The 27,650-nt window shown below is 38.9% G+C and overlaps 1 protein-coding gene across 2 annotated transcripts; it reads left to right on the top strand.

The window, feature by feature from the left end:
* The first annotated feature begins 236 nt into the window (after positions 1–236).
* Positions 237–27,302, top strand: NSUN2 (NOP2/Sun RNA methyltransferase 2). 2 transcript variants are annotated; one of them, XR_008448506.1, is made up of 20 exons: positions 237–463; positions 543–700; positions 1,673–1,777; positions 1,891–1,996; positions 2,650–2,721; positions 5,708–5,792; positions 6,600–6,792; positions 7,205–7,279; positions 8,704–8,834; positions 11,427–11,500; positions 14,538–14,668; positions 15,278–15,374; positions 16,498–16,673; positions 17,200–17,292; positions 17,670–17,805; positions 19,115–19,195; positions 19,424–19,562; positions 20,510–20,549; positions 21,189–22,375; positions 26,269–26,386. XR_008448506.1 is itself a non-coding variant. In XM_054058648.1 (20 exons), exons 1-20 carry the CDS (start codon positions 380–382, stop codon positions 26,406–26,408), a joined length of 2,499 nt encoding a protein of 832 aa, XP_053914623.1. In that variant the 5' UTR covers positions 237–379; the 3' UTR covers positions 26,409–27,302. The 2 variants fall into 2 exon arrangements, 1 of the variants encoding a protein (XP_053914623.1); XM_054058648.1 differs by having other exon boundaries at positions 21,189–21,571; positions 26,269–27,302.
* Positions 27,303–27,650: the final 348 nt, after the last annotated feature.

The raw sequence follows: 27,650 nt of genomic DNA, 5'->3' as shown, positions 1-27,650 counted from the left end.
CAGGGGGGCGATGGTCTGCCCCGCCCCTTCCACACACCGCTGGGTGTGACCGCTGCAGGTTGGAGCGGACTTGGGGGACGGAAGATGTGCTAAGCCACGCCCCCTCATCGGCACGGGCCAATCAGCGCGGGGGTGGGGCGTGTCGACCACGCCCCCTGCACGCGCTGCTGGTCGTGGCCGCCTCAGGCCAGAGAAGCACTCGGAGCCGGAAATTCCGCCAGGGTGGGGCCTCGCGTCACGCTCGTTTCCCGGAAGGGGCGCTGGGGGCGGGCAAAGCGGCTCGGACACGCGGTGCTGCCGCCGCTCGGGCCCCTCTGGTTCTTCGGGGCTGGGGCGTCTGTTAAGGCGTGCTGCGGGGCTCGCGCGGTGCCTGGCCGCCATGGGCCGCCGAGCGCGCGAGCGGAGGCGGCAGCAGCAGCAGCAAGAGCGGACGGAGGGGAGTGGCGGCGGCGGGGACCGAGCGGTGAGAGCTGGGCCGGGACGGAGAGGGGCGGGATTCGTGGGAGCCGAGGTGAGGCTGACGGCCTGTTGGCGCGTTTCAGGGCTGGGCCGGCGGGTACCCTGAGATTGTGAAGGAGAACGAGCTGTTCGAGCGGTACTACCGGGAGCTGGGCATCGTCCCCGACGGAGAGTGGGGAGCCTTCATGGCGGCGCTGAGAGAGCCGCTACCCGCCACGCTGCGCATCACCGGGTACCGCAGGTAGGGGCCGGCGGGGGGAGGCAGTCTGCAGTCTGCAGAGGATCTGTCTCCGTTCCTTCATCCGGAGGAGGGCCACGAAGATCATCAGAGGGCTGGAGTACCTCCCGTATGAGGATAGGCTGAGAGAGTTGAGCTTGTTTGTCCTGGTGAAGGGAAGACTCCAATGAGATCTTATAGCGACCTTCCAGTACCTGAAGGGGCTAGAAGAAAGCTGAGGATGGACTGCTTACTAGGGCATGTAGTGATAGGATAAAGGGAAAGGCTTTAAGTTAGAGGGAGGAAGATTTGGATTAGACATTAGCAAGAAATTCTAATGAAATTCACGTGAAGGACGTGAGGCACTGGCACAGGTTGCCCTGGGAGGATCTTTAAGATCATGTTCAACCTAAACCATTCTGTGATTCTATGTTTCTCCCTTGCAGTCACACCAGAGATTCTCCACACATGTATATAGAATCATTGAGGTTGGAAACAACCTCTAAGATCATCCAGTCCAACCACCAGCCCAACGCCACCGTGTATTCTAAATAATGTCCTAGAGTGCCGCATCCATGCACTTTCTGAACACCTCCAGGGATGGAGGCTCCACCACTTCCCCGAGCAGCACTTTGTTAAAGAAAGCAACACTCTTTCAGTAAAGCAGTTTTTCCTAATATCTAGTCTAAACATTACCTGGAACAATTTGAGGCCATTTTCTTTTATCCTAATGGCTTTGAATTAGAAGGGTAAAGATTTAGACTAGACATTAGGAAGAAATTCTTTGCAATGAGGGTGGTGAGGCACTGGAATGGGGCCCAGGGAAGCTGTGGACACCCTATCCCTGGAAGTGTCCAAGGACAGGTTGGATGAGGCTTTAAGCAATCCGATCTAATGGGAGTTGTCCCTGCCTGTCGCAAAGGGGTTGGAACTGAATGATCTTTAAGATCCCCTCCAACCCAAACCATTCTGTGATTCTATCTCTCTCCCTTGCAGTCATGCCAAAGAGATCCTCCACACTTTGAAGGAAAAATACTTCAAAGAACTGCAGGACTTAGAGGTAGATGGCCAAAAAGTCGAAATACCGCAGTCGCTGAGCTGGTAAGTGAATGGGAAGCAAAATACAGCATGCAGCCTATTCCCGTCATCCAGCCTGACAGACTGGTTTCTGTCTTTCTTATGCCTCTGCTCTTTATCCGTTTCTTTGCCTCCAGGTATCCTGAAGAGTTAGCCTGGCACACTAATTTGAGTAGAAAAATCTTACGCAAGTCACCGCAACTGGAAAAATTTCATCAGTTTCTGGTTAGCGAGACAGAGTGTGTAAGTGTTGGATCGATCTTGTTATTTTTCTTTTTTTCTTTCTTTCTTTCATATACCGTGCAGCTTTTTATTTGAATGTGTTATGAGAAATCAAGACTGTGCCTTTTCTCTCAGGAGCTGGGAAGCTCAGAAGAATCCAGATTTTATGTGGCTGTTGACAGTGATTCATCCCATGACTGTGGCACATAACTGCAATTACAAATATTTCTCATATACTAATTGCATTTTTTTTTCATTTGGGAATGTGTAAATGAATCTCTGTAAAGTAATTAGTTGCTGTTAGAAAACAGATGTTTAAATCTGGTAAAAAATGCACATGTGTACATAACAAGACTTACCTTTAGTAATGGAATTTTTCACTCGGTTCAACACGTTTCTCATCTCTTCTGAGCAGAAAATATGTCCACAAAGTTAATAGCTTTAGAGTAAATACAAAATCATTAGAAATTTCAATTAAGTGAAATATTGTTTTGGTTTTTTTTTTTTTTGTTAAATGCTAACAAACTTCAATGCTGAAGGTGTAATAGTGTGGGTTTAATTGCTTTATTATCTTACTACATAGAGATTTAGAAGTTTTATTGCAAAATAAATGCATTCTTTTGTGGAATAAAAGGAGCTTGGCTTTCTTTCCCTTTTTTTTTTTCTCTTTCAAGGGAAACATCAGTCGTCAGGAGGCTGTTAGTATGATTCCACCACTGCTGCTTAATGTTAATCCTCATCATAAGGTAACTCTAGTGTACCACGTACAAGAGTTTTTTCTGAGGAGATAGTTTGATTGAAGTACAAATCACAACAGCAGTATTAGAGCTGTTACACAGTCATGCTTTGGGTTGGCACGTTTTATGATTTCTGCATATAAACAGCAGCAGTCAGGTAGTGTGCAGCTCACAAATACACTGTCAGAAGAACATCTGCTTTTTCAGCTAGGTGTAATACCCTCTAAAAAGCAGTTTTGCTTTAAGTAGTTGCATAATCTTAGTTTCGAAATGCTAGTGTGTTTAGCTACATCTAAGTTACGTGTTCAGGTTTCAGGCCCCTCTTAAAGTGAGATAACTGGTTTTAGCTTCCTGCTTTCCCTTACACTGTGAACAGATTTAGTTTTCCAGATGCAAATGGTAGTGTTCTCTTTCTTCTTCTCTAACTTTTGCTCTTATAAGTCTTTAGACAAAATAAGTTGGGTGAGCTGAAGTGTGCTGTTGATGGTGGCTGAAGAGTATAGGTTGCTAATTTTAAGTGAGGCGTCTAAGGAATGGCCATGATATTTTCTAATAGCAGATTATAGGGTTGGGGATATCTGGAAGCAAACACAATTCTAACCTTAGTGATGTTTTCATGCTCTACCCTTATTTGTTGAATCAATCTGTTAGGTCATTAACTTAACAGATTAAGCGAGTAACCTAGTTAGAAGTGCCTTCCTATATCAAGCAGCCATGTTGTGCACTTATTTCTTAAAATTTTCATGCTGTATTTTAAAATTTAAAATTTTTTGAACTTCTGACCTATGTTCTTTAAAGACTTATTTGTATGTGTTTGGTTTTATATTATCATTACTTAACCAATGTAACTTTGCAGTTTTTCTCCTGCTCTCACTCCAATACAATTTATCACACAGGGCTGATGGCTGTCTTATGTGAAGCAAGATCATCTCATCTCTCTTAACTGACCAATGAGTTGACTGATAGATTCAGTCCTGATGTGTCACAGGTGCATTTTGAGTTTTGTCTGGAGTTGAACAGGTAGTGAATATGTTCAGCTTACTATAGAACACAAATAGTGAGACTATTTTTGCACACATCTTACTTATATTGCATATAAATTAGCTTTGTGTGTTTGTAGGACTGAGTGTTTAACTTTGCATTTTAGCAAGCACTTTCCAGACTGTGTGTAACATTTCACAGATTTGCTCGTAAATCAGACTCAAAATAGGTTCTTTATCCTCTCTTGTGATAAGACAGCAAATAGCTACTGCAACAATGCTTTGGCTGTTGCCATTTAGGATCATTTATGTTCCGTACTGCCTTATTTTTTGTGCTGTTGCTATGACCAGAATTGCATGTTTCTTTTCATGCCTAATCAACATCTTCTGTCATCTTATCTGTTGATTCCTATCTTAAACAAGGACAGCCTTCCAGTACCAGAAGAGGGCTACAAGAAAGCTGGGCAGGGACTGTTTACAAAGGCTTGTAGTGATAGAACTAGGGGCAATGGATATAATCTGGAGAGGGGCAGATTTAGACTATACGTAAGGAGGAATTTCTTCATGATGAGCGTGGTGAGGCGCTGGCCCAGGTTGCCCAGGGAAGTTGTGGATGCCCCATTCCTGGAGGTGTTCAAGGCTGGCTTGGATGGGGCCTTGGGCAGCCTGACCTGGTGAGAGGTGTCCCAGCCTATGGCAGGGCGTTTGGAACTAGATGATCTTTAAGGTCCCTTCCAACCCAAACTATTCTATGACCATCAAGCTTCTCTGTAGATGGATTTTGAATTTATTTTCCATCTAATGCAAAAATATTCTCACTGTTTGTGTTCTACAGTAAGTTTGACATGTTTTCAATCAATTTTTCACAAGTTAGTCAATTTGCTGGACAATTTTAGAGCAAGTGTATGCTTGCTTATTCTTCATTATCTTTTGCATTATCTACAAAAGTTAAGTAGAAACCCCTAGCATCACTACTGTTACTTAAAAGAACAGGTATGACATTCTCTTACTGAGTGTGTTTCATGATGTGTTAACACTGCTGTGTGGCAGCGCTTATCATGTGCTCTCTGGAGCTCTCAGTAAATGCTCTTTGCACTTCTCTGGTGTCTGTCTTCCAGCACAGTCTTGGTCATGCCATGGGCTTGCATGAGGATCTGAGCAGATCCATCTGCATCTTTTGCCCTGTTGCGTGATTTCAGCTAACTTTTACTGGAGCTGAAGGTCCAGAAGATAGTCATGTGTTTCTGAAAATCTGCAGCTAGGCAAGAGGAAAGACTCTAAGCTTCCTTACTGAAGAAAACAATGTTAGCTGTCAAAGAGTTTGCTATGAAAGTGATTCTATGGATGACTCGATCACAGGCCAAGTCTATGATGAACCAGGAGGGAAAAATATGACAGAAATGAGGTGTTGGTGTCTGTGCTCCTCTGTTCTGCTGCCTGAAGGTTGTTTGAATACTTCCCAAGTGCTTCTTCCAGGATATAGAAACAGTTTATGCTGCTCTGATTTCTTTCATTAAAATATAAATGTGTGGGGAGGGATGGCAGTTCATTTTTATAAGATCTGTATAATCAACGGTGTCGGATAATCTCTGATTACTTATTGATAGTTAAAGAAAAGTAGTACTTGCTCTTCAGTGTAACTTTGCCCTGAATGTATGTATATATGTAAAATTCCAGTTAACTTCAGTTTGAATCACATGTGAGCTGATAAAAAAGGCCTTATCCTCATGGCTTTATTCAGATTTCTCTTTCGGGTTTTTTTTTTTTTTTCCATCTTTTTTCCATCTGATGTATTTTTCCCTACAAACCAAAGTCCGTTTTATATTTTAGACCCCTTGGAGATAAAGCATACAAAGAACAGATCTGTACTTTAGTTTTTAGTAAATTGTTGTTCAGAACAACCATAATTCTGCAAGTGTATGTAAAAAAACTTACTTTAAACAAGAAAACATAGTAAATTTCTCAAGTACTTAAAAATACGAGATAGGATGTTTTTAACTTTCTGCTGTTTATAGATTCTAGATATGTGTGCTGCACCTGGATCTAAGACTGCACAGCTCATTGAAATGCTACATGCAGACATGAATGTTCCTTTTCCCAGTAAGTCAGGAAAAACTATTAAAAACTTCTTTAACTTTGAATTTCTGCTTTTTTTTTCTTGTAGAAGATTGTTTAATATCACAGATAAGTAACCGAATTTCCCAAAGTTGAATTCCCAGAGTGATTGAGTGCTGTCAGATGGGAAGTACTCCACCTTTTCCTTGAAACTTTCCTTGGTTTGAAGGAGAGAAATGGATTGTGTATATCTCTTGACAGTGCAGACTACAGTAGATGTGATTAGAGCTCAAGTGTTGTATCTAAATCAGGTTTACTCAGTAGAAGGCCGCCCATGAGCCCCTGTGTTTTAGTGGTATACTGCAAACACTGGATTAAGCTACTTTAGCCGTCAAATGGTTGTTATGTTTATCCTCTTTTTAAGCTTCAGAATCCTTACTTTCAGCTAGATGCACAGAGAAAATACTGCCCGTAGAAATTAAGTTAGGGGTATGAATTCTTTCTGTGTTCTACTGGAAATCTGCTGGTGTGCAGAGATTATCTTTGGTGGCAGTGGAGGTTTTATTTGCTAGAGGGGTTTTACTTTGAGAGGGAAGTGTTGAAGGGGCCTTGGTTGTGCCTTATTTCCACTGCATGCAAGCTAGAACTCTTGAGACTATGTTTTGACATATCAGTTAACTTCAACATATTTTATATTATTTTATGTTCAGTAAGTGATCCTCTATTTGTAATCAGTCTTTTAAGTAAGAATCTGTAGTGAAAGGTATACACAACATTGAAGATAAGACAGTAATCTACGCACTATTTAGCTGCTGAATATTAAAGCATATTCCCACTTTTTGATGTTCACAGAGGGTTTTGTAATTGCCAATGATGTCGACAACAAGCGCTGCTATTTGCTGGTTCATCAGGCTAAGAGATTAAACAGTCCGTGCATCATGGTGGTAAATCATGATGCCTCCAGCATTCCTAATCTACAAATAGATGTTGATGGAAGAAAAGAGGTCCTCTTCTATGACAGGATTTTATGTGACGTCCCCTGCAGGTATCTGGGGTGTAATCTTTGTAATCTTCAATATGCAGATTTTATTGCACTAAGAGCAGTGCTAGAATTTTTGTGTTACTGAGTTATTGAGTTTCTTAGCGAGTTATGTTTTATATTAAGTTACAAAACAGGCAAAAAAGTAGATTAAACTGTCTTAGGTAGTGGGATGCCAAATCAAGGCGAATTTTTTTCATTCCAAGTGGTACTTAAATGTAGTCAGCTGAAGGGATTCAGATTTTAAACTTATGCTAGGGATACTGAAATACAACAATATTGCAGAAATAAATAGTACAGTGTTGGAAAGCTAGTTAGCATTGGAGAGGTGCTGTTAATATTTTACTGCAGCAAATGACTTGAATATGAAATGAGTTTTAACCACAAATAATACATGTCTATTCAACTGCTGTAACAGTGGAGATGGAACCATGAGGAAAAACATTGATGTATGGAAGAAGTGGACAACACAAAACAGTTTGCAGCTCCATGGGTAAAAATGCTTATTACACATCTGTGCTTCTTTTATTTCTCTCTCCTCCTTTTCCTGTATCTAACATCTGCATGCATTCACATGTTAATATGTGACAAAGCAGAGACTAAGAAGAGTCGCTTTTCTCTCGTATCTAGAGCTTATGTGTCATTCAGAGGAAGTGTAGTGTAATATTTCAGATGTGCGGAGTGGAGTGTGTGAATTTAAATTGTTTGTATTCTTACGACTATCTGACATAATCATAGAATCAAAATAGTTTGGGTTGGAAGGGACCTTAAAGATCATCTAGTTCCAACCCCCTTGCCATGGGCAGGGACATCCCACTAGATCAGGCTGCCCAAGGCCCCATCCAACCTGGCCTTGGAACACCTCCAGGGATGGGGCAGCCACAGACTCCCTCGGCAACCTGTTCCAGTGCCTCACCACTCTCATGGTAAAGAAATTCTTCCTAATATCTAGTCTAAATCTGCCGCTCTCCACTTTATACCCATTCCCCCTCATCCTATCACCGCAAGCCTTTATGAATAGCCCCTCTCCAGGACAATAAGGATAATAAGGTTCATTGTATTAATATAGATGAGGTAGCTAATGAAAAAAGCAACAAATCATTTGGTTTGGGTTCTTAATGTTTAAGTAGGTAAAATACTGTTGGAAAATAAAGAAATATGTAGAATTTAATAGTAATAAAGTCTTTAGACTATTTGCGATCATACGTAAACAGTTTCAGTTACCTGAGACCAATTTATGTTAACTGATGGTGAATGAGTGCTTAGCCTAGTGCAGGTATATGGTAAAAAGCAGTAATTTAAACACAGATGAGAACATTTTACTGTGCATTTGTAATGAGCTGGGAATGCTATTAGTTACTATGACTCAGCTAACCTATGGTGACTTGTTACTACTTGATAATTCATTCTTAGTTACAGGCTTTATTTTAGTTGTAAGCATGCAGGTAGGGTACAAGCTGGTGATGGAACTTACTGATATTTTTCTCAGAAGGCCAGTGCTAGCTAAGCTGTGTCATCCATAATATTTGTAAGAGTCAGATTGCTCCTCATTTAAGTTCTAGATTTCTGAGAAGAAGAGTGAGTCTTGGGGTATTATTTTTCAAGTGTTAAGTACTTTATTATAAACTCGATGGAGCACAGATTGTTATGTTAAAAGTTATGCAGTAGTGTTAAGATTTAACCTAACTGCTCTTTTATTAGGTGTAATTGTGAGCGTGTCTGCACAAAGCTGGCTTAGTATAAACTGACTTGAATTTGCATACTGGTGACAGCTGTGGAACTTGGTGTTGGCTTTGTCCATGGAGATTTATATGTCTGCAATAGAGCTTTACCTGCAAGAAATTTGATTGATTGCAAGTCTTTCAAATCTTCCTGGCTCCTGAATAGTGCCTGGCTAGTCTAAGAGTGTTCTGTTAGATTGCAGTTAAGAATTGCAACTCGTGGTGTTGAACAGCTGGCAGAAGGTGGGAGAATGGTATATTCTACGTGTTCATTGAATCCTATTGAAAATGAAGCTGTGATTGCATCTCTGCTGGAAAAGAGTCAAGGTGAGAGTGTGAGCTTGGGCAGAGTGGGGAAATATTTTTTTCTTAGCCCCAAAAAAGGATACGTGTATGGTAGTAATAAGTATAGCATAGGTAGCATGCTCCAAATATGCAAAACTGCAGCAATTTTTTGGTACCAATAGGATTTCATTGGTGCTGAAACAAGCAGTCTTCTTAGATGGGCCTAGATAGGGTGCAAATATAAAATCTGAAAGTGTGTTAATGGTACAGAAAAGACTTGTACAGATCGATGGAATTCAGTCTGTTTTATCTGGCTTCTGCTAACCGATTCCACTGGTTGGAGTCTATGTCTGACATTTGTATTTCACTTTAAAAACACGGCGTATTTTCCAGAAGAAATACTGTACTACTGTAAATAATACTGTAAATACTACGTGCTACGAGTGAAAAGCCTAGAGTGTACTCAAGCACTTAGAGGAATGTTATTGTGCCCCAGTAGGTAGGAGTTATTGATACCTTTAGCATCATTTGACCCACATTTTGACATGCTTGGAATTTTAATGTCTCCAAGCTCATGGGTTTTATACACTTTTGACTTGCATGTGAAGGTTTGCTTAAGTTCCTATTAAGTCTCGCATCCTGTGAAGTAGCAAGAGGTGGCACAATTGATGTGAGCTGGGAAGCTGCAATGCATAAGTTTGTGATAGTAGAGTTTATTAGCCCAAATTTCAAGTCTTGAGCTGATGGATACTGTTGTGAGTCAGTAACCTAAAGTTTTGAGACAACTAATTGGATTTTGTAGGAAAAGTTGCACAGACTTTAAATTGAGTGCTGTACAGAGCAGAAGCAGCTGAATTTCTCCTGGAGCTGAGCTGGTTCTGGAAGTTGAATAGACTGTTCTGTGTAATGTTTCCTTTGTGCCAGTCACTATCCTGGCCCCAAATTACACATGCAATTTCTGTTGTCTCTGAAACAGCCTTTTAGCTAAAATGCCTGCAGATAATTAGGAATTGACTGTCTAATTTCCACTTATTTTCATTTTAGAAATATATTCTGTGTAAGACTGAGTAAAAGAACAACATAGACATGTTTCCAGTAACTTGTAACATGCTTGGTTTATTAAAGGGTGTATATTGCCAGAGTTAAGTTTAACGATGACAGGGCTGAAAAGCAATAAGGACTAGTTTGGATAGTAGCACCAAGCAGTATGTATGTTAATGGAGGCAAACAATTGCAGCATCTGGGGCAAATTCAGTACTTGGAAGTAAGGATCTTGACTGGCTGTGACATTGAATCTTGTCTTTGCTTGCTGGGAGGCTATGATATATCCCAGATAGCAAATGTTATCCGTGGGCCTTGAATGTACGTGTAGCTAAAGAAAGGTGAGGTGCTACAGTGGTCTACAAAGGGTGTTGGACCTCAAAAGATTTGCTCAGGACAGTCAGGAAGGTATATTGGTTCTTCAGTGTTGTTAGTTCCTAGCACTGTGTTACGCTGCTACTTGTGGAGCAGATCAGAGATTCACTTCCATTTAGGGCTGAAGGATAAGGAAAAGGCAATTTTGTACCTTATTTCTCCACTGGGAATTGCAGTACTTCTGCCAGATTATTTGGTGCCTGATCAGTCTGATGTAGTCTTGAGGTATCAGCTGAAGTCATGCTGTAGGCAGGCAGGAATATTCAAAGGATGGATGCAAACATGAAGTTTAATCAGATTTGAAATGTCATTTTGGAATTTGTTTATGAATTCATGTATCACCTTTTTTTGGTTGTTTTTTTTTTTTAAAAGCCTTTCTTAAACTGTCATTGTAAGAGTAAATGGTTGGTGCTGTAGAACAGGTTGATAAATTGCGTAAAATATGAGAAAAAGGCTACCTAATTCTTAAAAAATTAAGTATCCAGAATCACAAAAAAGGAATTTTAAGGTTATTCTTCTCTAGACAGATCAACTATTTAAACAGTAAAGTTTTGTATCATTCTTTCTGGACTTGGGGAAGCTTTAAGTTTTTATTCAGTAGATTGAATTATACTCCGTTGATGTTTCTTGCAAAAATCTGACATATTTTAGACACATAGCCTTTTGTCCTCTTAGACTGGTAATACTTACCTTGCTGTGGAATTATATTTCCATTGAAAAAACCCAATAAATTCTTTTTTTCTGTCGTGCTGGAATATACTAAGATTGTAAGTCCATAAAATGAGAATATGAGAATAAAGCATTTTAAAAGGCTTTGTCATCCAAAAAGAGTACTTATCTGAAACGAACATTTAATCAGTGTAGTAAATCCAAATACTGAGTAAGTGAGAATAAAAACTTGTGTGACTGCATTGCCTGGAACACTGGTGTTTAGTGATACAGGTTGTAGAGTATTAGTCCATGCAGCTGCTACAGAAAGTAGCTAACCATTATGTTTCATTTAATTTATAGATTGCAAACTTCTGTAGTTATTATGAACAGTTCTTTCTTAATTTCCTTGGTAGGAATTGTATAATGTTTTGTTCCTTGAAAGTTTTAAAAAGCAATGGTTTTTAAATGGTCTTAAATCTTTAAGTAAAACTGCTTTTATATAAAGCTAATTAGGAACACAAATCTCAAATTCTGTATTCAAGAATATTTATATGCTTGGGATTTCAGGTGCCTTAGAACTTGCTGATGTCTCGTCTGAGTTGCCAGGTTTGAAGAGGATGCCAGGAATTACAAAATGGAAGGTACTAGACCTGATATTTCTATGAAGTTCTTGGTCTATGTTAGAGTATTAAGTTAGGGAAATTTTGAAGTGTAGCATTTCAAAATGTTAGATTGAGCTGAAAAAATGGTAGTGATTTGCTCTAATTTAGAGTTTTAGACAACATAGCTTTGTAGACGAGAAGACTAGAAATTTTTCTCATGTTAAGTTCTTGTCTCCTGATCTGTCTCCTTCTCTCTTATCTGTTCCCTTTTTCCTCTATCTCCTTATATCTTCTTACTATAATTACCTTTTTCATGTTATGCTGATATGGCCTGTAGATGGCAATATAATTTCAGCCACTTTCTAAGTTATGCCTCCTCCTCTGTCTTTACAGTCTGTGAATGTTAGATTCTACAGTTCTTTAGCTGGTCCATTTGAATCATTTGGAAATAAAAGCTGTTAAACCCTTTCTGGAAATAATCTGTAAACCGTGCAGTGATGTGAGTAATCCTAGAATATTAATAGAATCCTGTATTTTGTTCCAGGCCTTATGTGATTTCGAGTCTGGAAACAGGCTAAGTAGGGAGGGGCAAAAAAACCCCAGAGCTTCCTCAGGTTCTTATTAAGAGTATTATCAAGGAATGTAGAAGGCCATCATGGAAGTAGGGAAAGAAGCTCTGATTAAATTTTAATGATGAGCCTGCACCTTTGCAAATGACATTGATTGTTTTATCTTCTCTCACCATTTCACTAGTCTCTTGCAATGGCAGTCTGAGTGTTTATAGCTATGTGTAGGCTAATGAACATGATGCAAGGAATAAAGATTTGCTTACATTCTGCCGTTGGAAATCCAGCTTAGAAGTCAGCTGATTTCTTTCTTCTTACAGTTCCAAAAGTTTAAATTATATGTTTGTACCTGAAGGATAAACATAAAATGCATAACTGTGTTTCTGTCTCGATTTTACTTTTTTTTTGTGCTGTATAAAGCCAATACTTTATATAGTAAAAATAACGTACAAAAAGGTCACTAAGTGTATATTCCATTCCCTGTAACATTTATTTCTGTGTTTGCAGTTAAAATATAAATCTCCTTAATGGGTATCTTAAAAAATGGGCTAATAAAATCTGTTGAAAGTTTGCACGACTTTCTTCAGCCCTTACTTGCTGCTACTGTATTTTTTTTCAAGCCTCATTGGCTAGCTCTTCACTGAATGTATTTGCTTGCTTTGGTGCTGTTTTTACTTTATGCGTTCTTTTGTTTCCTTGTGAAACACATGTTCAGTGGGAGCTCTGTGACTTAGTGATTACATTGAATGTTCCTCAGCATCAGTGGACTGTAAATCTCTGGAAACAGCAAAATAAAAATAAGATTTTGTTCAAGGGACACTTAGGTGCTTGGAAATAGCATTCAGTAGTCTCTCCTTAAGCCAGACAATGAAAGAACTCCAGTGAATTATTTCAGAGTCTTGAAGAGACCTTTTTAACTCCAGACCTGGTAACCTACTTCTGCAACACTTTTAGTCTTCATTTTGCCCTAACAAGAGGCTAGTGAAACATGCAGTAGAGAAGAGTTCACTATATTCTTTGATGCTTCATCATTCTGCCAGTTACATTGTGTGGCTGGGCTGGTAAACCAAAACCGAACAGTGCAGCGCAGTTCCTCTAGTACATCCAAAATAGTTGTAGACTCGTTTGCACTTCCAGTTAGTTATCGGTCCCATTGTTTGTTTCTCTCAAGCTGAACTCAGGACAACAGTTTAGAATTACAGTCTGTCTTGTCTCCGTCTAGCAATATGACATGTAGCATATTGGACTTCTGGAAGTACAGTCATTTCTATTTCAGGAACACGCAAAGGCACAGTATTTTAGGTGTGATCTGATCAGTGGCTGAGAAGTGCCAGACTTCATGATACTGAAATCTGTGTTTTAACATTCTTAGTGAAATTGTAATCTAAATAGATCTTACATTTCAGTTTCCAGTAGAACACTTAATTAAACCTGCAAGTCAATCACAGTCAGATGTATGAAAACACTTCATCCTGCTTGCCAGTCCTGAAGTCACCATTGCAATGACTTCTCTATTTTGTTGTCTTGACAACAAAAGAAGGCCTTCATTTCAGTCATTAATTTTATGCATTTGTTCCCACATCCCTGGATTTGGCCTTTCTTAACAGTCTAATGCCCAGTACAGAATTAAGCATCCAGAGCTCTGAAGCCAAATATTCCCTGGTTTGGTTTTTTTTCCACTTTGGTATTCCTGCTTAAAGAGGATTTAAAATCCCTTGTTACAAGAGTTGTGGCTCTAACCTGCTTGTATCTTAAGAGTCCTTCAGAAGCTTTGACCCATAGACAGCATGAGGTGATGTTATGTCCACACCATCTGTTAGAGTGAATTCATGGTTGTGCTCTGAGTCCTGGATACAGATGCAGACAGAGTAGAAAATACAGATACAGACAGAGCAGAAAATGTATGGGGACATAGTTATTTAGTAACTTGAAAACATCTCTGTCTATGACCTGTGTGCACCTGTGTAATGGGGCTCTGTGCCTACCAAGCTATTGTGCTGCACTCCTCCATCTTTCCTATGTAATGAAATTGAGATTCCTTATTTCTAATGTGTATTAGACTACAGTAGCACTATTTGTTTGTATACTGCTTGGAAGCTGCCTAGCAGAATGTTTCACAGCCGATCTCGTGGAGAAAAATAAGGAGTATATCCTAAATCTGGTGGCTTACTAATCTTCTTGTATACTCCACCACTGTCCTTCCTTTGTAATTTACTGTTCTGTATGTTTTAGAAGGTTACCAAAGATCACTGTAGTTGATTCTGTGCCAGCCTTTACTTAAGTACACACTTTTTTAAGCACGCAAAGAGGTACAGCTGACAAGAATCTCCTGCTCTTAGCGTACACGTGCAATGCACAAAGGAACAATGCACTTTAAAGAACTTAATTTACAATACCAGAAAATAACTTCTCTTTTTGGCATTTGAACATTGATTTTGAAAGTATTTTAATTAAAACATGTAAAGTGGTAACCTGTATTCTTCAGTGTACTCATTTGTACTCCTCTGAAGGTAATGCTGAAAGATGGACAGTGGTTTGAAGAGTGGAAAGATGTGCCTTCAAATAGACAAACACAAATACGTCCTACTATGTTTCCAATAAAAGATGAAGAGAAGCTAAAGGCAATGAATCTAGAGCGTTGGTAAGTTTTCCCAGAGTAGATTTAAGAGGTTTTAGTGCTTGCCTTGTATAGTGATGGGCAAATTATAATTAGGTCAGATTAGGAATGTGTTGCAGTATAAAACTATGCTGGTATAGGTCTGAGTATATTTTAATTGCTTCATATGTAATGGCAGTAAACAATATTTAAATTTCAGTTAACTGAGAGAAATTATTGGAAGTTGCTTACAAGGAATAAGTATTCACACAAACAGGTCAAATTCTTTGTGTTCAATCGAGATACTTTTCCAGTAATTTTAGCTTTGTCTGTAAAACTTTAACATTTTAACAGTGTGGCTTATTTTCTATTAAAGACTTTCCATAGCTATTCTAAAGATAGTGTTTAGAAATGAGTCATTAAAGCTATGATGTGAATGGTGAAGTGAATGCGTTGCTCTGATGCAAGTTATTTTGCCAGAATGCTCTATTTTAGATCCTGTTTCTAGCTTGATAATTAAATCTGCACAATTCTACTAGGTATACTTAAGTTTACCCTGAAATTAAATAGGAATGTAACATTTCTAGGACTTTGTGAGAGCCTGAATGCATCCTGATGAATACATTGCAGCATTTTTTTTCTTCCCCCCCTCAGTCTTAGGATACTGCCACATCACCAGAACACAGGAGGTTTCTTTGTGGCTGTGTTAATTAAAAAATCTCCAATGCCGTGGAATAAACGCCAGCCTAAGGTAACTTCTTTTAAAAGAGCTAAAATGTTAACTTTTAATAACATTTCTGGAATATTTTTGAAAGCTTACAGAGCAGTTACAGTATGTTTTCTGTTATGTAGCTACCCTTCAGTTATAGTTCAGTGTGTCAATTAAAAGTAAACTCCTAAATAAATCCCTTAAGGACCTGAAAAAGAATCTCATTTTAAAGTAGGAAAAAAAAAAAGTAAGGGGGATTTTGAAATCATAGTAAAATAGCAAGATAAAACTTTAACCTAAAATTAAGGCTTTGAAAGAATTACGGAAGCAGATTAAATTGTGTAGCTAAAGCTGTCGCTTCCTTCAGCTGTGTGTTGTCCCTCTGCTGAAGGCTTTTTTCTGCTGTGTTAAAAGCTAATTCTGCTTTCAGTTTATCTTACTCTGTGGCTGGTTGCTCAGGAGTGATTCACTAGCAGATTAGTCTAGCAGATCAGCAGCTGGGGAATGGATGTAAAACTGTTAGGAGCAGCAGCAGCTTCAGCCATCTGACTTTAATCCATTCGTTGTCAATTGTCTTTAAAATCCTGTCAACAGGATTTTAAGTTGACATAGTTTATTTGATCTCGTAGATTGTTCATATCTCTGAAACTTTCACTTCTGAGTGAATCCCTTTTAGCTGTTTTCCGTTTATTTTATTTGCTTTGTTAGAACACCTTATGAGTAAAACATCTGGCGGCAAGGAAAAAGCATTTATTCAGAAGCATGTATCATCCAAATAGTTTATGCCATGCTACGTTTAACATTGTAGCTCTCTTAGAGAAAGCATGCAGCAGCAGGATGCATGTGTCACTTTGAGTCCTACGAGGAAACCAGCAGATCCTGACTGAAAATAGTCTTCTCTGTGAGTGCTTGAACATGATTTTGTAAATGGTACAAAAATAGCTTCCTTGGACAGTACGTAATTGTCCAGATCACTACTAGAGGTAAATGCAATTTACAGTGGTATCTTGACTTAGTAATCAGATTAACTCCTGAAATGGATCTGTTTAAGTACTTGCATACAAACTAATAAGAATTAATCACATGCAAAAAGAGAACATAGGCATCTTTTGTTCCAGGTTAGATACTCCTTTTGCTTTGTTGAGTATACTTTAATTTAAAACAGGTTCATCAGAAATTACCACAAAGAACAGGAGATACTGAAGTGACAGCAGCTAATTCAGATAATGGTTCTGAATGTGTTACTGAAGAACCAGCACTTGCTGAAAATGAAGAGCCTAAGAAAATGCAAGAATTGCAGAATTCAGACACTGACCAAAGCAAAAGGGAAGGAGTATGTGGGTAAGGGATCATGTCTAAGTATTTGTCATGTGAAAGCTTCACAATTGCTGAGTTTTCTATAGTTCTTTTGTTATTAGACTCATTTAGAAGTTGGTGAAGAAGAATTAATGAATTTCCTTGTTTTCTGTCTATTTCAGCAAGTTAGGACAATAACCACTTTTCTTATTAGAATTTTCAAAGTCTGTTAATCCTTTCTTCTCTCCTAAAGGAAAAAAATTCGTTTTAGGAGTTAACCTTTGGGCTATCTTTACCGTCTTCACAATCGTTCCCTCAGAATTCTTTATTTACTTCGTTTTATGTTTTCTGTTTTCAGGCACTGCTTTTACTTTGTGTTTTATAAAGTTAAATTGTAAGCAGTGACATCTTGGTGAAGCACGGGAAGATGTTAGTATTCTGTTTGGCATACTATCATTACCATGAGGCAGATGTTGACTAAATGAACTGAATTTACTGATTTTAAACCAAATACTTCTACCAAAATTGACAATGCAGTGGTTTGTTTGGTTGTTCATTTTTGTTTTTTCAGACCACCACCATCTAAAAAAATGAAGTTGTTTGGTTTTAAAGAAGACCCCTTTGTGTTTCTCCCAGAAGACGATCCACTGTTCCTTCCTATCCAGTAAGAAAAAAATATTTCTTTTTTGGCAGTAAAATTCCTAGTAGTTTAGTAATATTAGTTGTTCAATTAATTGCAAAAGATGAGTCTAGTTGGTCATGCATAAAATTTGTTCCCTAACTTTGCACCAGGTGCCCCTCAGCATTTGAGCTCTTTGCAAATGAAAACAACCAACTAGAGATTGCATTGAAAAGTTTTGGAGTGTATCTGAGTGTCTGTGACAGCTTGTCTTCTCTGATGTTACGCTTCTTAGAAAGTCTAATCTTTGTTTTCTGGAGCCGAAGTGTTTGCAGAGATTGCTTGAGGAAATGGGATAACCCATGCATTTTGAGTATGTAATTTTATTGTTCAGTTAATAAAAACAAGTATTATGGCCACAGGAAGTTCTATGCATTGGACCCATCATTTCCCAAGATGAATTTACTAACTCGAACTCAAGAAGGAAAGAAGAGACAGCTGTACATGGTTTCTAAGGAGCTAAGGAATGTGCTTCTGAACAACAGTGAGAAGATGAAGGTATGGTTCATCTAGTCAGGTTTTCGCAATGGAGATCGTAGGCATCAGTGGATGTCTCGTTTTACTATACTTGAGCTTATTGTTTATCTAGAGGATTAGCCCTCTGATAGGCATTTGTTTCAGTCTGAATGAATATTTTCCTCTCTATCCTTCCTCTGTTACAGAGATAGGAGTTGTCTCTGAGACAACTTACTCTGTAAGTAACGGTCTCCAAGATTAAAATCAGTATGTTGTTTGGCAGATGGAAGGGAACTTAAAAGTAAAGGAGGGGAACATACAATGGCTACATGTGTCCCAGCATTGCTATGTGATCTTGAGGTACTTTCACAAGTTTACGTTGACACTCGTTTATTTGTGAGCCCCTTAATTATAGAAGTATTAGGAGCTTTGAAAGCGTACCACAAATAACAGATAGCTTCAGCTATTACCTGGCTGTTACGTGGTGACATTGTTTCAAAGTAATTTCAAAACTTGAACCTTGGAAAAGTTGTTAAGCTGAATAACAGTGGGATAAGAAGTAGGTTTTGTGAACAGAGGGAAAAATTAGTTGATTATATATATATATATATATATGGATTTCTGTGGAAAATGCCTTTCAAATGCTAAAGGTTTGTCTTAAAAATCGTTGAATATTTTAAGATAGAATGAAGTCGTCTAGTGTAGCTTCCTTCCTGCCCTAACCAGAGCTGATTTCAAAGCTAGATCAGATATGATTTGGGGCCTTGTCCAGTTGAATCTTGAAAATTTCCAAGGATATTTGTTACATCTTTGCAACAGATCTTGGAGATGGATAAGTAATTCTCTTTTATCCTTCAGACAGGAAATGGCTACATAGTTGACAAAATTTTAAGAAACTGGTGCATTATGTTAGGCAAGGAGACTTTGGGTACCACAAAGGATGTAGTGTCCTAGTATTAAGTGCTTGTGCATTTTTACAATCTTGTCCTTGATTGACTTTCCCAGAATCACCCAGAAAATTCCTACTCAAGCTAAAATTAAAATTTGATCTTAATAGTTCATTGCCCTCATTTTAAGACTGCTGCTTCTTCACAGTGTTCAGTTTTCAACATTGAAACGAGTAAAAGATGTTTATGTTGAGACAGAACTGCATTTTGATAGTGTGAATTCCTTTTTCTCTTCAGTGAATTTTCACATAGATTTGATTCAGTGTCCGGTGCAAGTGGGCAAACTTTACAGCAGAATTATCCTCTTTCTTGTTTTAGTTAAACAGTTGAGGAAAAAGCAAGTTCATAGTCGTAATTTAGAATTTCTGTTCCTTAACAATGATTATTGTCTTTGCCGTTTGCAGGTTATTAACACAGGGATAAAAGTCTGGTCTCGCAACAGTGATGGGGAACAGTTTGGATGTGCGTTCAGATTAGCACAAGAGGTAATTACATAGCATTGTGTTTTCAAAGGAGATACTTTGGTTTCCTGTAGAGCCTGTAGCACAGCTGGCGTTGACTTTGTCAGATTAATGACGATGTGTGTTTTCAGTATGGCTTAAAATGTGAAAATTATTTTCTGATATTTGCTAAAGGACATGGTGTTTTTAACATTTTTTACTTCAGAAAGTAGAGACTGCACTTTGAAACATTTTTTTTTATTTATTAAACAGGGAATTTATACTCTGTACCCTTTCATTCATGCAAGGATTATAAATGTCTGCATAGAAGATGTTAAGATTCTGCTAACTGAGGAAAATCCATTCTTAAGTAAATTTAGCAGCGGAACACAGGAGAAAGTCAAAGACATGGGTAAGCTTTCCAATTTGTGCTGTGACAAAATAATTATTATGTGGTCAGTGGAAGACTTATGAAAGTCCTGTCACATAAGCTGTGCTTTCTAAAATTTTTGACTAAATTTATCTTAAACATACTTGTTAATTAGATGAGTACGCATTACTGAAAGCCAGTGTGCCTACTTGAAACTGTAGTCCTTTCTTATTACAACCTTTTAAGGTTTGTGAGCTCTAGACAACAGAAGAGTTGCCAAACTCATTACTTCAGTGAAGCAGTGCTGTGAGGTGGCATTCAAAATATCTGATGAACAAAGATTTTATGTGCGCTACTGATCTTTATGCTTGTTAGTGCTCCAGCTGAAACTCTGTCATCAGCAATTGTTTCTCATGATATGTACAAATAGAATATTATTATAGAATCAAATTCTCATTTGATTTCCTCAAGTATGGCGAGCAATGTCTTAACCATATTAAGTTTTTATTTCCTCTGCACTGAATACTTGAAGAAATGAAGACAGATTTTCAATCTTTTTTTATGTTGCTTCGTTTCCAAGTTGTCGTTGGTCCTTGTACATCAGTGTTTGATGAGACGGAGTGGGAAGAACAATTTTTCTGAAGTTTGGGCTGGCATACTCTTTCATGTGCTTAAGTAGAAGTTCCTTCCTAGATTCACTGAGTGCATTAATCCACTATGTGGTTTTGTATTTTAATTTGTTTGAGGGCGGGAGGGGCCAGGATTGTAAATTGCTATTATAACTATATACATACTTTGGTCAGAAAAGAAAAGAAACAACGAGAAAAATGGTGTTGTCTTTAGTTTACTGATGTAGATAACTGCTAATTAGCTCATGTTGTGTGGCTGTCTAAAAACGTTTCTTGAACGCTTTGAAATTACAATCATTTTAACATTGTACCAAGTAACACATCTGTTTTGTTTTATTCCCCCACCGCCCTACCCTGTAGCGATGGGAAGTATCGTTTTGAAGTACGACCCGGACCCTGAGTAAGTAGATGTGTTGCTTTCAATTTACGCAGATTTAAAACTTGGGCAAAAACTTATCTTCACTCAGCAAAAGCAGAAGTGGAGCCACAGAGCTGCAGCGGGGTCAACAGTAAAACCGGATGGGATGCAAAGAAAGTAACAGGGAAAGAAGCTGTCTTGCCTCTGTATTCTTAAAACAACTGTAGGATGTAACTTTATGAAGGAGAACTGGTAGTTCTGTCAGAGTTCCACAGTATCCCTGCATGTGTTTTGTCTCTTTGTTTCTCTGTTGAGTCCAGCATTTGGAATAACAAAAGTTAAACTTTTTCATTGTTTCTTTTTGTGACAAAGTAGTATCAGAAGCTCTTGAGAACCTTTTAGATGGAACTTTACTCTTGCTGTTGCTTTTGTTAGTTCTGAAACCCTAACTAGAAAACTACTTTGTCTGTCACAGAAATTTAACAATGCTGAACTTTGGTTTTATTGCTTTCTTGCTTGTAGACAAGCAGGTACCTGTTTAGATATTGAAATTAAGACCCATGTACTTGTGTCTTATACAAATAGTTATGTAATGCATTCACTGTTAAAGCTGATGCACTTATTTATCAGGATATGCTGTAACTGTCTTGTAGTTAACCAAACATAACTGCTTGTTTGTAGAAAACCTGATGATCTTCAGTGTCCTATAGTGCTTTGTGGTTGGCAAGGAAAAACATCACTCCGTGCCTTTGTGCCCAAGAATGAGAGACTTCATTACCTGAGGATGATGGGAGTTGAAGTCTTTAAAGCAAAGAGGAAAGAAGAGGAATCGGGAAATAAAACAGAGGAAGAAGTTCAACATAGGCTGGCGCAAACAGAAGAAGGAATGGATGTGGAAGGCAAAGAATGTGATTTAGTCACAAAAATGAAAGCAGAAATAGGTGAAGAATCTTCTCACACTCCTATGGAAAGCAGTGCTATGGAAGTAGAAAATAAAATTGAGGATTTAGATCAATCTGGTAAAAATGTCAACAGTCATTTAAGCCAGGAAAGCAAAGAGACAGGTATGGGTAATGTTAAAGATTAAGTTTCTTTATTACTTGGCAGCTTCCATGAGGCTCAGATCCAGACTTTTGCTCTTAGCATGGAAGTATGTTTTAAAATGGCGGTTGGAATGGGATGTTGCTCTTTCAAAGTTTCGCGTATTTTATTTTTTACATGAAAATTATAAAGAGGTTTTTCTTCAAATGTGTTGTCTTTTTACCATTTTAAGCTCTGTATTACTGGTGGGTTTTTGTGGCTGTTGCTGGCAATGGACCATACACCAGTAAAATCTAAAGCCCGTATTTGATATGGAATACTGGTATGTGCAATTGAACTGCCTGTGGAACTGGTCAAGAATTCCTTCAAATCAAAAACTGGTGGTTTTCTTCAAAGCACACTATGTTCTAGGGAAGAAAAAATTCTCTTAAGGTTGCTTACTCCACCTACCACTCAGTCCGATTACTGCTTGTGCAAGTCCTTTAATGGATAAGAGAATCAATGTGAGTTTGCATACAAATGCGCATATGGGATCTCTAACAACCTAGTTAACATTTACTCAAAAATGTGCACAGCATCCCAGGCAATAAAAAAACCCAATGCATTTTGCCAGAGGCTGATGTCTGAGACTCTTCTTCAGACTGATGAGTTGTTTCACAGGCACAGCTAATAAATGTCATTAACTAGATTTTCAGGTATGCTGAGGGTGCCTCAAACTTGTATCTTGAAATATGCCTGTTTAAGAGTCTGTAACTATCCCTCAGGTCCGCTGCGGTTACGTTTCTCTGCCGTTTCTTCAAGTGGAAGTCATCTCTAGTTTTTGCAAGGTACTTGTTTATAGCTGAAATAATAGTTAAAGTGTGGTGGTACATATATTGTTGTGTAGTAGATGTTTAAAAGAGGTTACCTGGGTCCAAAAGGGTAATTTATTTAATCTGACTTAAAAAAAAAAATTAGTTGTCTACCTCAGAAGCTTATAATATAAATTCCATCCTTTGTGGCTTTGTTTCAGCAGTACTCTTTGTACTTGTACCAAGTTGACCTGAAACTGACCAGCAGTACAAGGTGGTGTCCTCCGCTAGGACCATGGTGATGCAAATATTTGTGTTGCTCATCAAACTAAGTTTTACCATGTGTAATTTTTCTGATGAAGTTCTACTGTGGCTTGCATCCATTTACTGTACCTTGCTGCAACAGATTTTCTGATGCCTGCCCTTGAACTACTTCTTCAAAGGGAGTATTCTTGAGGGAGAGATGTAAAAGTGAAATAATGCCATGTCCTCTGATAAGACATTAGTCTCATGCAGTGAAGAACTATTGACAGGACTCATTATGGACTCTTGAGGGTCCATAAAATAGGTTAATAAAAAAATCGGTTCTTGCCCTTGTATTTTGCTAAGGTTTGAGTTCATTCTTTAAATCAGGAGCTGCGAGGGCACAGGTTGTTTTTTTGGCAGTTCTTTATGCTGAAGAACAGCATAGCAGAAATTTGTTTTCAGTGGAGGTGTATGGAAAGTATGAGTTTTAATTCTTAAACTATATGATGAAAAAAAATTATAGCAGCTTGAAACTTCAAACATGAAACTTAACATTGTCTTTCATATCTTTGCATTTATTCTGGCATACTGGGCATTTGAAATGGAAGAAGGGTTGGAAGGCCAGTGTAATTAAGTCCTCATTACCATCACAGTCTGCAGTATTCAGCCTTGTGCATGACTAATTTTAATCCATCTGATCTTTTTATGCTCTAATGATTGTCATAAATTATCAGAAGGTCAAGTTTTAAAACTTAAGTTAAAATTTAAGTTTTTTAACCGTGCCTGCTGTTACTGTATCTACTAATGTCCCTGGAGAGGAGTGTAAGCTTGGTTTCAGTCAGTGACTCTGCTAAGGCTACAATTTTATGAGAAGTTAAGTTGATAAGAATACTTGTTGATACAGTCATAAAATCATAAAGGTTGGAAAAGACCTCTAAAATCATAAAGTCTAGCATCAGCCCAACACCACTGTGCCTACTAAACCATGTCCCCAAAGTGCCATATCAGCATACTTTTTGAATCCCTGCAGGGAAGCAGATTCCACCACTGCAGTGGGCAGCCGTTCCACTGCTTCACCACTCTTTCAGTAAAGAAATTTTTCCTAATATCCAATCTGAACCTCCCTTGGTGCAACTTGAAGCCATTTTATCTCGTCCTATCACTTGTTACTTGGAAGAAGACAACTACACCCACCTCACTACACCCTCTTTTCAGGGAGTTATAGAGAGCAATAAGGTCTCCCTTCAGCCTTGTTCAGGCTAAGCTAACTGGATAGATAATGAACAGTCGTGATTATTTTTTTTTGACGGAGGTTACCACAGACAGACTAAAATGAGAGTAGAAAGCTTTTATCTGGGAGCTAAAGAAAAGTAGGTTCTTGGATCATAAATTGACTGAAGTAGTGTATAACTTAGACTTGTAAGAGAAAAAGGGCCCACATCTGCATCATTTGAAGTCCTTTTGAGTAGCCTCGTTTTCCTGCATTATCTAGGAAATTTTGCTTTGCTCTTTGCTTTTTGGAGGGCTTTTTTCCCTGTTAAGTGCAAATGGGAGATTTCAGCCAAGAAACTGGGAATCTAATTTTCTTGTGCTTAACAGCAGCCTCCAAAAACTCCATCTCTCCAAAAAGCCCAGAGACTGCAGGAAGTTTTAAAAAAAAAGAGAGAAAAATACTGCAAGTTTGCTTAACCCATTGCTCTGTCCTAATTACTCTTGCCTTGATTGCCAGAAAGGAAGATGCCCAAAACTGTAGGTAGTGGCCGAAAACAATGTCCTAGCTTCCCCGGCTAGGGTCCTGATGAAATGGGATGTGTTTCATTTGCCTGTCTCTTCTGAGCTATATGCTGCTGTGGCTCTGGTGGTCAGGTGGCTGAACCTCTGCTTGGGTGGTTTTGAACGTGGGTTGCTCTAATTAATGTAAAAGGAAAATGGAAGAGAAGTTTAGTTAACATTGCTGGTTTTTATAAACGTGGGACTATAGAGGTTTGCACTGGTGGCAGGGGCTTTTATATGCAATAGAGGGGAAACATCAAAAAAAACTCCTGCATTGAAATGAATAGACTGATTACGTTCTGCTTAGAGATGCCCTCAGGAGGAGCTGCTGGAGCCTTCAGAAAATAATCCATTGCCCAAAAAACCTAGAAAGAAGAGCAGAGAAAACACCAGATCAGATACTCCTTGGTAGCTTTTTCATCAGTGTTTACACAATGTTAGTCATTGCTTTAGAAGCTTGTTAGAAGCTTGATACTTTAGTTTGCCGTAAAATTAATATACCATAATCTAGTGCTGCCAGGATGAGTTATTTTTTCTTTTTCTTAAATGTCTGAATCCTATGAAAAGTCAATGGAACTTCTCAAAGTATACAGACCTCTTGAAAAATTTGTGCCTATAAACTTCAAATTTACTCTTTAACCGTGAAAGCAAGCAATTTAGCTCCTGCAACAACCCCTATCTGAAGCTGCAGCAAAGGGAAATCAGTGTGTGTCTTTCTCCCAGTGGGAAATCTCCAGCCCAGAAAACAAGTGGCAGTGTGGTCATGCCGTGCTGCTGCCAGAGCTGAGCTCGGTGCACGGTCTTACCCCGCTGTCTTTCCAGGACAAATCTTGTAAACAACCCCCAGCAAAGCAGAGCGGATACAACAGCAGTTCTGTTCTTCCCAACAAACGTCCTGAAAAAGTCAGCTGGTGCCCTCATAGCACCACATCTTTTTACCGCTCCATTTTGCAGCTGGCTTTCCATAAAGTCAGTCAGCAAAGTGGCACAGGGGACACCTTGCTGCCCACCCTGAGCACTGGCAAGGGCCCCTTTCAGAGGGACCCAGGTCTGCTAGTACCCTCAGGGAGCCGTGTTGCTCCTGAGGTGTCTGCACCTCTATCCGTTCAGGTGGATTTTCCACACCTACCGCTGGTTCCTGTATCAAACACATGGTTGTATTTGATTATTATTTAATTTGTTGCTCTGTTTCTTAAACAAACTTCAGTATTGTCTTTTGTCTAAAATCTGGTTTGCTTCTTATGGTGTGGCTGCTTATGTTACAAATTTAAATTAAGTTTCTTTACTTCTATGCTTGGTATTCCTGTTTGGTTACATTTGGATGTCTCCCTGGCCAGCTGTCAGTCTGGTAGACTGTCCAGCGATCTGCCAGTACCTTCAGCTGATTCTAGGGCAGTGAAGAGGGAGCTGGGGAAATGGCCTGAAATACAAAAAAAGTCTGTTTCAGGTGTTTCAAGTGGATTTTTAAAGCCATTTTACTTTGTAGGAACCCTTCCATTTTCAACTCATCATTCTCCATCATCTGAATTTTTGCAAATGCAAAATCTCCTGGGGAATGAAGTTCCAAGTCCTGCATGGAGATAAACACCATCACAAACCCACAAACTTAACACTGGGTTATAACATTGGATTAAATGTGGTAGCATCTCCCAATAAGAAATAAAAATATAATGACAGCTATAATTAAACTTCCTGAAGATTTTATTAATTCACTTGCTAACGTATCAGCATTTCAGTAGTTTCTTCATGCAAAGAAAAAATGAGAAGGGAAAACAGAACATAAACAGTAACACCCATAGTGCTGGATGCATGGATACATAGGATGTAAAGCCAGATGGCAAGTAACTTAGTAGATTTTAGGTGACCTAGCTGATGGATGGTTCTCAGCAGCTATTTTTCAACTGTTACAGGAATTGTGTGTGTTCAATTGGGCAGCCTTGTTGGTTCCACATACTCACAATGGAGAGGTGAACCCGTCTTGAGCTTGCAGATGGACACTTGCTACAGACAACAGCTGAGGACAGTGCATCAGGAACCAGTCAGTCACTGAGAGCTTTTCTGATATTAAAATCACAGAAGAATGGAGGGATTTAGGTTGAAGGGGTCCTCTGGTGGTCATTAGTCCACATCCCTTCTCAAAGCATGGCTAACTTCAAGGTTGGGCCAGTTTGCTCCGAGCCTTGTCTAAGTCAGTCTTGAGAATCTTTAAGGATGGCATTTGCACCACATCTCTGGACAAGTTTTTCTAATCCTTAACCATTCTCATGGGAAAGAAATTCTTCCATATTTCCAGTTAGAGCTTTCCGCGCCTGCTTCAGCTTCTGCCTGTTGCCTCTTGTCCTATCACTGTTCACTCTTGAGAAAAGTTTGGCACCATCTTCTCTGCAACCACCTCTTGGGGTGTTGAAGAGAGCAGCTGAACCCCCCCTTGACAGTCTTTTCTCTAGGCTACACAAACACAGCTCTTTCCTCCTTTCCTCAGTCCTTCATCTATTGTAGCCTAATAATCATCTTGGTGGGTGTTCACTGTTGGGCCTTTACAGTTTGTTGGTGAAACTTCTAATGGGGGACCTTTGCTGGACACAGTACTGCAGATACAGCCCCACAAGTAGAGGAGGATAATGACTACCCTCAGACCTCTGGCTACTTCATGACAGGTTTAAATTTCATGAGGTTTATGCTGCTGCAATTATTCTAGAATATTACTGATGGGTTTCTGTGCCTCATATCTTCATTTTCATATTCTAATTTTCCAAATTGCTTTTCTCTTGATGACAAAAAATCTGTGCAGCTGTGCAAAATGTGTTGATTTACTGAACAAGAAGAAGACATAACTACCTTTGTGCAAAGTTCTCTCGAATACAAAAAGAGAATAAAATGAAATGCAAAGATTTTTCAGTAATCATTGCTTTTTATCTGGTGACATACTCATGGTAATAAATGATGTAAATGATTTTGAATGATGATTTTTGAAAGTATCATATTTAATGCATGGATCGTCTTTAATGCAGATACATACTTTCTTCTCTGATTCAAAATACATATATCTTAATGCCAAAAGGGACTGGAATTCCTCATGACCTCCACTCGGTGGACCAGTAAATTGCTCTAGAAATACTGGCCATGGAGGTAGAACATATTTTTCTCAGCTCTGCCTACAGTACCGGATGGAGCCAAAGGACATGACTACATCATGGAAGAAGAAGGAACAGACAGAAGTTCCCAGCTTCATCCACTGCCCACACACATATGTCCCATACACAAAGGGTGTTTGAGTGCTTTAATCTTGCTA

Source organism: Cuculus canorus, chromosome 2 (genome assembly GCF_017976375.1).
Source record: "Cuculus canorus isolate bCucCan1 chromosome 2, bCucCan1.pri, whole genome shotgun sequence".
Lineage (NCBI taxonomy): Eukaryota > Metazoa > Chordata > Aves > Cuculiformes > Cuculidae > Cuculus > Cuculus canorus.
The sequence above is the reverse complement of the archived record's forward strand: the minus strand, read 5'-3'. Positions and strand labels throughout refer to the sequence as shown.

Coding starts and splice junctions, on each gene's coding strand:
- NSUN2 (XM_054058648.1), top strand. CDS start 380: ATGGGCCGCCGAGCGCGCGAGCGGAGGCGGCAGCAGCAGCAGCAAGAG. Junction 2,722..5,707: donor ATGTTAATCCTCATCATAAG/GTAACTCTAGTG, acceptor TGCTGTTTATAG/ATTCTAGATATGTGTGCTGC. Junction 8,835..11,426: donor TCTGCTGGAAAAGAGTCAAG/GTGAGAGTGTGA, acceptor TTGGGATTTCAG/GTGCCTTAGAACTTGCTGAT.